Source organism: Tasmannia lanceolata, unplaced genomic scaffold (assembly GCF_043159265.1).
Source record: "Tasmannia lanceolata isolate RefF3 unplaced genomic scaffold, GAP_Taslan_0.1 ptg000037l, whole genome shotgun sequence".
Classification (NCBI taxonomy): domain Eukaryota; kingdom Viridiplantae; phylum Streptophyta; class Magnoliopsida; order Canellales; family Winteraceae; genus Tasmannia; species Tasmannia lanceolata.
The window spans coordinates 47,853,198-47,862,807 of NW_027518714.1; the positions used below are offsets into that span (position 1 = coordinate 47,853,198).

At 39.1% G+C, this 9,610-nt stretch overlaps 1 protein-coding gene across 1 annotated transcript in view; it reads right to left on the reverse strand.

Annotated features, from left to right (window-relative positions):
* LOC143861504 (putative multidrug resistance protein) overlaps positions 1 to 8,651 on the reverse strand; it is a 30,636-nt gene extending 21,985 nt beyond the window's left edge. The window contains exons 1-2 of the mRNA XM_077372423.1: positions 8,388 to 8,651; positions 3,513 to 3,567 (exon numbers count right to left, since the gene is read on the reverse strand). Coding sequence (XP_077228538.1) covers positions 3,513 to 3,567; positions 8,388 to 8,651 — 319 coding nt within the window. The remainder of the gene's footprint in view (positions 1 to 3,512; positions 3,568 to 8,387) is intronic.
* Positions 8,652 to 9,610: the final 959 nt, after the last annotated feature.

A 9,610-nucleotide genomic window follows, 5' to 3' on the forward strand; every position in this document is an offset into this window, starting at 1 on the left:
AATGATCCACGTAGAAGAACCCAACTAGAGCCAGGATTAGAGCCGGATAGATTCCTTTCACCTTCTTCATGAAATTTTTCTAAAGGATTCATTTAGCCGACCCCAACTAGTTTAGGACAAAGGCTTTGTTGAATTGAGTTGAGTTGAGTATTTAAGCACTAAAGTTGTTTAGTGACCACAAGGGCTCACATTGCAACATAGGTCCCTGTATTTGTGGGACTGTAGGTGGTTAGTTTTCAGGATTAGTTTGAAGCATAGTTGCCAAGGTGGGAAGCGAATTCGGGAAACGAATCGTGAAACGGAAATGAATTCGGGAAGTGAAACGGAAATGGGAAACGCAGGAAAAAAAATAGAGGAGAAATGGGTAACGGGAAAGCGATAAAAAATCATATGAGAAACGTGTTCTTTTAAAACAATTTTCTTAAGTTTCACACATATATCCGACACTTTTCACATATGTTTTTTACACGTTTTCCATATATTTCTCACGTGTTTCACATAAGTTTCTTATGTTTCCCATGCTCTTAGGAAACATTTCCCCAATTTTTTATCGCGTTTCGGAAACATTTTCGAAACTCAATTTAGGGGAAACGAGTTTCCCACCTTTCCGAAACGCGTTTTAGGGGAAATGAGTTCCTCACCTGTCCAAGGATAGAATCCTAGTTGACTAAATCATTTGACATTTGTCTTGTTACTATTTGTTTTAAGAAGGAAAATCGATGATTTACTAAGATTCCTAGTAAGGGTAGGAATTAGGGCTTACAACATAATTTGGATGAGGTTTAGGAGTCCTGATCATTCTATAATCATGAATTTAGTGTTGACGACCAGAGTGCTAAGCCCAGCATGTCATCCCAATTCCCAAAAGAGTAATATGCGAACAATGGATTCGCATCAATAAATTAGAACCTATTTACCAACATCAAGAATTAGGCGAAAGTTTTTACAACTAAGTGAGCTGATGACCCGAGTGATGTGCCAGCATTACTAATTGAGTGCCAGCATATAGCCGTGTTCTCAGTAAGAAGAGAGCCGGGGCCATTAAGTAATTATAATTACTTAACAACAGAGCACCATAAGTGGCCTCACAAGGTTGCCCATGTAAAGTTGATCCCCCTTATGAACTGCAACCTTTTTTTTTATCTGAACAGATTGTATGAACTTCAAGCTTCTCCATGTAGTTATGATATTCCACAATGTCCTAATCATTACGTAGGTTGGTCATCCCATTACTTAATTCCACATCTATTCTAATCATCATTATTGATCCTGAAGGATGCTCTAGCTCACTAACCTACTCATCATACTGCTTTATATGGCTTCGCCCGTTAGTGTTGGGAGAACATTTCTAGTGTTTCTTTCATGCTAAAGTGCTATAACAGAGCATAACAAATTCATGATATGGATTCACAAATAACATTAGCCTACTATATACAAGGAATCAGTGTAGAAGAATGCTTTGAAGATTGAAGGAGCCCCTTAGTAGAAATCAAACATGATGTTAGTTCCTTTTTCCCCTGATAATATGTAAAAGGATTCAAAAAAAAATTGGTAAAATCAGTGTTTAAAAACACGGATGTAGCGTGGAATGCGGCCGAAGAAAATCCTAGTTGACTCGGCACAACACGGTCGAGTACACGGTTGACGTGGCTTAGTACTTAGTTGACATGGTCATAATTCCAGAGTCATAGGAGTTTTTATTGACTTGGTACGTAGGGCAAAATGCGGAATGCGGCCAAGGTTAAAAGGAGTCGACTTGGGGGAGTCGACATGGACGCATGGGAGTTTTAAAACTATGGGTAAAACACAGATAATCAAAAATAGGTATCTTGACTATTGAACCTGTGGCAGTCCTTGTTTTTGTTCCCCTTTAGACACTGAGGTGAACACCTTTGCAACTGGACTCCAAAAAAATCAAAGAGGTATTTCATAAATTGAACGATTTTTCTTCTCTCGGAATCATGTTCTTTTTTTTTACTGAAGGACAAATGTTTGTCTGGATTTTTAGTCATTATATCCAATCGTTGAATAGTTAATGATCAAATGGTTCTTACTCAGAGAACCTTTTGTTATTGGTTATATAAAATCATCGCTTTAGTTATTTATTGGGTGAAAAGCATCCCTCTGTTCACTTTCGTTTCAACATTCGATCTTTGGGAGGGGTGGCGCATTGTGTGCTCTGAAGGTTTGAGGAGAGAGAAGAGAAGTCAGAAATGGGAAGTCCCACCTGAAGGTTTTCTTAAATTAAATTTTGATGGGTCCTGCCTGGGTAATCCGGGTCCAGCTGGGATTGGAGGTCTTTGTAGGGACTCCCGAGGGGGAGTATCGTGGGCTTTTGCAGGTCCAATTGGAAGGACTGATTCATCTGAAGCGGAAGTAAGGGCTGCATATCAGGGGATTAAGCGACTAAGTGATGATTCATATGATAGGGTAATTGTAGAAGGAGATTCTTCAAATGTAATCGGTTGGTTAACGGGGAGAGTGGCTCCCCCGTGGAGATTTTTGAATTATTTTGAGGAAATTTCTGATCTCATTGCAGAGTCATCTATGGTTTGTAAGCATGTTAGACGCGAAGCAAATGGGGAGGCGGATTCCTTCGCTAGATCTGGTGTTCTCAAAGAGGGGCTGGAGTGGTTCGATTTCCTTCCCCCGTGAGAAGTGTGTGATGTCTTTTTTCCTTTGTGTTTTGTTGTTATTTATGTTTTCTCTCTATGTATCTCTGGTGGACCACCTCGGCTCCCCTTTTTAATATGTTACCATTTCAGGAAAAAAAAAGAACCTTTTGTTATTTTCTTTCAGAAGATCGGACTTCTGCTCAGTAACTCTACCAAGCATTTGTGTGATAAACTAACTGCCATGAAACTTGTGGCCTGGCTCTTTTCCATGATCCCTTTAGACATTTGACTGGGCTCGTTTCCGTGATCCCTTTAGACATTTGAGGTGAATATCAGTGTATTATATCAATAGTTATATTTAGAAATATTTCCAATGTGTTTGACCCATCCCAAGATCAGATGTCATTTCTTAGTAGACAAGCTAAGACCATCACATCAATTTGGAGAGGGGAAGCTTGAAGTAGTGGGCTATGACACAAGGGCGTTTTACTTTGCATTCCCTTAAACAATATATTACAATGCATAAACTAGTAGGTTCATTTATTATTATACTGATTACCTTTTACAGGCTCTGCTAAAATCTTATATATTATGTGAATCGATAATAGTGTGATCTTTGCTAACTTTACACCGATATACCTTAATTAAATTTGTTTTTTTAATAAACAATTGTGACAATCTCTGAGGCCTTGTTCGTTTCAGATCGTGACAACCAATGGTGAGGGCCTCAACCGATTATTTGCCCAAAATTAAACACAATTTTCGGCCAATAATTGGTTGGGGCCTTCACCATCGGTTGTCACAATCTGAAACGAACAGGGCCTTAACAATATTATATGAAGAGCAACATAGAAAAAGTGCTGAAGAAAGAGGGGAGCAAGAGTAAATCTGAAGTACCTAGAAATGCACCCAAGCCCACTCCAATTGCCAGATATATTAAAGCCAAGGAGTCCTAAAGAATAAAAAAAGACACATGGGTAAGGAAAATTTGTCATGGGTTTTGAGAGAGTAAGAAATATAAACTGCAGTAATTAACATTAGAGATAAATTAGAATTGTAACTAACTCAGCCATCAGCATCATTACTATAGTTTTGATTTCTTGGGTGACAAAAATTTTACTCAGTTTTCTATTAATAAATTTGAAACCAAACCCAGGAATCAGCTCTCAAATATTTTCAAGTTGATTTACTTAAATAGTTTCTCCATTCAGTTGTTATAATAAATAACTTTTTACTTTGGAGACAGGAAAACATTGATGTTAATTTCATACTATTTGGGGAAAATGTTGCTTGCATGTAAGTTTGAATCCCAAGACCTGTCCACAAGGGGGCAAATATCTCTGGATTTTGAAGATCTCCAGATATTTCTGCTATTTTTTTTTTCGAAAAATAATATTTTACTCTCTATTGTATTTTCAAGAAACCAAATTCACTAGGTAATATTGCAATATTATTCCAATATCCTCACAAAATCTGCATACTATTCACATTTATTTGTTATTTTTAAAAAGGGAAACGATTTCAGCGCTCCATTGTTTTGATAAACATGCGCTCCACTTGTTTGTCGTCTAGTATTTAAAGGTCTTTAAAAGCTTTTTGTGAACCGTAATATTCCTCTGACAGCCTTTTAAATACTACACGATAAAAATTGGAGCGCCTGTTTATCAAAACATTGGAGTGCATAAATCATTTCCCTTTTAAAAAACTTTATTTTTAAATTATTTTGTCAGATTTTCCGGACAATATCTTGGAGGGTCTGATGAACAGCCAGATTCCAAATCAATGACCCAGAGGAGGAAAAAAAAACCAGTGAAAATCAATCTTATTGTAGGAAAAGAAACACCTTTATAATGTTATTGTGTCATAATTATTCACCATTTTTTCTATTATTGGACCTTATAGGGTCTGATGAACAGCCAGATTCCAAATCAATGACCCAGACACCGAAGACGAATAGTACCTGAACAGATCATGATCAAGATATTGGTGGATCCCTTCTGAATTGGGTTTGTTGATATCTTGTAAAAACTAACATTGAAAATCCGTCGCAAATTTTCCAAAGAAAAATATTTGTCACCAAATGCATGATGATAAGTTGAACTTTGAAAATTAGGAAAGATTAGCCAACACTACTTCGAGTGAACCGACTGAATGGACTTGATTTGTCTGAAATGAATGTTAGCGGCTTAAGCTAACACTATCACGATCAGCATCACTCCTCGATCGTGGGGACTGCAGGGGCGGAGGCACATATAGCATGAGCGGGGGCATGGCCCCCCCCCCCCCCCCCCCCCAATGACTAGCAAAATCTCTTTTATGGCACATGGCATGCATATGCATGCATGGATAGTGTTCCCCACGTTGGGTTTGAGAGCTGTGATGAGTGCCTATTCTGCACGGTTTGTCCTTTGGATCTATCAAACCTCATTTAGGTTTCTGCCAAGAAAAGCTAAACTGATGATTTTTGTAGTCTTTTATCCTACACATGAGATGTTTCTTCGGAATGGGCCAAATCCTTGTGTTAGAACCAGATTTTCTTATTTAGTTTGCTTTCCTCATTTATGTTATTTCCGTATCATATTAGGTTTCATTAACTTCTGTTCCTTACTCTGCGGATTTCTGTTTCCTGTTTTGTTTTCTGCAATTTCTATATAATATAGATGTTGCATGGGTATTTGGTAAGGAAGAAGAGAACATTGAGTTTCCTCAAATTAACTCATTGGAGACCTGTGTTTCCTCGATTTAACTCTCTTTTCCTCTTTCTCTTTCATCTTCTCTATTTTTTGTTTTGATAAAACAATTTTCTATCATCATGTGGGTCCCCATATAAATAGTCTTGATTTCAAAATACAAATTTACCCATGGGACCCAAAAATTGCGTTGTTTTTCAGGGCGCTGATATTCCCCCCCCACACGGCTGGCTAACGTTAAACGTTAGGATTTAACGTATATGTCACTTTCCCACCATTTGACCGGCTCTCTCTCTCTCTCTCTCTCTCTCTCTCTCTCTCTCTCTCTCTCCACACGCACAGCAGGAACAGTTGGTGGGCCCAACAGAAACCGTTGGTGGAATGGTGGGTCCATCTTTGAACAACGTAGGCCCCGCCGATACCACACCATAGGATTATCCAAACCGTCCATTTGATGGGCCATAAACGTAAATAGGTTGCGTCCCAAAATAACATTTCCATAGGCTGATCCTAACCCTCCGATCTAAATAGAAACTGCATCTTATGCAACCTCTATAGATTGTAGGGTTGTGATCTAAATAGAAACTGCATCTTATGGAAATGATTTTTGGGGCACAACCTATTTACATTGTGGCCCATCAAATGAATGGTTGGTCGTAAAGTAACATTAAGGCCCGTCCACAACATAGAACGATCCAAGCCGTCCATGGTTTGGATAATCCTATGGAGTTGGTCGTATAGTAACATTAAGGCCCAATCGTAGGCCCCACCGATATTTTTTCAAATTGGAGCGTACCGTACACAACATAGGAAGATCCAAGCCGTCCATGGTTTGGATCATCCTATGGTGTGGTTCGTACAGTAACATTAAGGCCTAATTTAGGCCCTACCCATATTTTTGAAAATGAAGTGTACCGTCCAGACCATAGGATGATCCGAGCCGTCCATTTGATGGGCCATAACGTAAATGGGTTGTGCCCCCAAAAGGGTTGGCCCGTCAAATGAATGGTTTGGATCATCCTGTGGTCGTACAGTAACATCAAGGCCCGTCCACAACATAGGATGATCCAAGCCGTCCATGGTTTGGATAATCCTATGGAGTTGGTCGTACACTAACATTAAGGCCCAATCGTAGGCCCCATCGATATTTTTCAAATTGAAGCGTACCGTCCACAACATCGGATGATCCAAGCCGTCCATGGTTTGGTACATCCTATGGTGTGGTTCGTACCAATTTAGGCCCCACCCATATTTTTGAAAATGGAGTGTACCGTCCAGACCATAGGATGATCCGAGCCGTCCATTTGATGAGCCACAATGTAAATAGGTTGTGCCCCAAAAATCATTTCCATAGGATGATCACAACCCTACAATCTATAGAGGTTGCATAAGATGTAGTTTCTATTTAGATCGGAGGGCTAGGAAATAATATTTTGGGACGCAACCTATTTCCGTTTATGGCCCAATATGGACGGTTTGGATTATCCTATGGTGTGGTATGGGCGGGGGCTCCGTTGTTCAAAGATGGGCCCACCGTTCCACCAACGGTTTCTGTTGGGCCCACCAACTGTTCTTGTTGTGTGTATGGGGAGAGAGAGAGAGAGAGAGAGAGAGAGAGAGAGGTCAAATGGTGGGAAAACGTTAGCCAGCCGTCAAAAGGAAGGGGGGGCGGGGGGAGGAATATCAGCGCCCTTTTTTTATCAATCTGGAATTTAAGATTCTAAGAAGTCAGTTCCAACATACGTTGGAAATGATATTTCCACCCCTTTTCACTACATTTTTCATCCCTTATAATTGTCTTTTCCTGAAAATGAAGAAAAATATAAACTAGATAGAAGAATCCTAGAGTACAACGACACCTTGGGGTTTGGATCTAGGTAAAATAATTGTGGGAAAAATTACGTGTGAAAAAAAAAATCTAGGGTCCAGTAGGTTTGCAACTTTCCTTGAAAATAGGAATTTTTTTGGAAAAACAAATCATTGGAAAATGTGTTTACTAAGGGAAATGTTATCAGCACTACTGTATTTTGATGAGGGCACTCCTCACTTTATTAAAAATACGGTATGGTCCGCACCATAGGATGATCCAAACCGTCCATTAGATGGGCCACATTCTAAATAGGTTGTGCCCTAAAAATTATTTCCATAGGTTGATCCTAACCCTCCGATCTATTTAGGGTTAGGATCAACCCTCTAACATTTAGATTGGAGGGTTAGGATCAATCTATGGAAATGATTTTGGGGGCACAACCTATTTAGGCTGTGGCCCATCTAATGGACGGTTTGGATCATCCTAATGCCCTCATCAAAATACAGTAGTGCTGATAACATTTCCCTTTACTAAATGCTGGAAGATTCGTTTTTTCATGGAAAAATTTCCAATAAAATTTTCCACGCATCCAAACAGCCCCTTTAGGCTAGGACAGTAAGTCATGCCTACAAGTTGTGGGTCCCTATCGCTGGGTCATCCAGATTATTCACTTGATGGGGCCCAACCTTAGATCTGAAATTGGTGGAAAAATGTGTTGATTGGATGATTAAATTGTCCAATCAAGAGCCTTTGAGTGGACGATCAAGATCTATATAGGCAACAATTCAAATTCAAGGACCCGATGGATGGTCCAGATCAATCAAAGATTGGGCCCATTATCTCCTGATTAAATGTGGTCCCTTACAGTGGGACCCATCACCTGACGTCAGCATGCTTTTTGTTGCTGGTGCTGCCTGTGACTCAGTCCCAAAAGGAGGCTTCTCTTTGTAAAAAAAGAGTATGAGACACACTGTAGATGGGTAAGTATAGCAGCATGGATAAACACAGGAGTGCCATTATCAAAATACAGGAGTGCAATATAATCTCCCACTGAAAATAAAGGAAGAAAAAGGTAAAGGCTACTAATGTTGGCACTACCATGTTTTCATAATTGCACTAAATCAGGTTGTCTTTTATTATTTAAAATGCTGTGAAAGGATATTACAGTTCCAAAAAGCTCTCAGAAGCCAATTAAAGAAGGAAAGACAAGCAGAGTTTGTGCAATTATTACAACATAGTAATGCCAATATCATTAACCAAGTTAAAGCAAACCTTGTTAACGTCATGGATCGTGAAAGAAGAATGAACTGCATAATTGTTCATCATCTTGCTAAGAGCAAACATGATCAGAGGAGTCGACGACCCATCGGCCACACACCCAAACGTCCCTAGTGCCATTAAACACATATCCTTCAAATCCGCCTCTGCGAAGATCTTCCAAAATGGCACATTGGGCTTTGCCAATTTGTCATTCTCTTCACCTTTAGTCATTGAATCTCCCTTCTCTTCTTCCTCTTCTCCCTTGTGATGTTCCATCTTTCTCTCCAAAGGGATTCAGGCAATTAAACCTTAAGATTCAGCTATATGTACACATTTCTCGACGTGGGCCCGTCTCTCTGTCTTTGATTCATATGAATCTACGGTGATTCTTCGATTCCAATGAATCTAAGCTCCATATTCGATTCGAAAGAATCCATGGTCTATCTTCGATTCCGATGAATCTATGAGAATGACACATTTGTTCTTAGTATTTGAACTTTGTGGCCCTATCGAATCAATACACGTGCATCTATGAATAATTAAGCTTCTTCTAAAAGGGCTTTGATTATATTCTAATGTGGTTTTGTTTTCAACGTTACTTTGAAATGATTCAAATGAAATCTAATATAGACCATAAAAACAGCTAGAGCTTCATCGCCGGATGATTTGACAAGAGAGAGAAAGAAACAAAAGAAAGGGGGAATTTTGGGTTGATTAAACCTTGTTGGCAGATAAGCATTGGTATTATCCGAGCGTATTTTAAACAACAAGACATCAGAAATGAGAGGAAACATCAATTTGTTTCTGTTGAGAAGAAGTTCACCCCTTAGCTGTTGACATTCATCCCTTTGTTTTTGTTCAGAAGTGCACCCCCTTAGCTTTTGTCATTTGTCTTGGAAATTGCTTATTTCATCTCAAGGACATTAGCATAATCTATTGACTTTTGGTTATTTAATTAAACTCCCTAGCAAATCCCTAAATTAAATTAGGGATTTGTTAAGCATTTCGCGGAAACCATTTTGTGGCTGACTTTGACATGATGAATTAAATGAACACAACAAAATCTGCTGAAAAGTGACCTTGTGTGGCTATTCTATGGTGCAAAAGTCAGCCGCAAAATGGCTTTCTGGGAAATTGCTTAGCAAATCCCGGCCGTGTTTGGATTTCAAGAAAAACATTTTTGATGGAAAATTTTTCTTGGGAATCTTTTTTCTTTCCATGATTTAGAGGGAAAT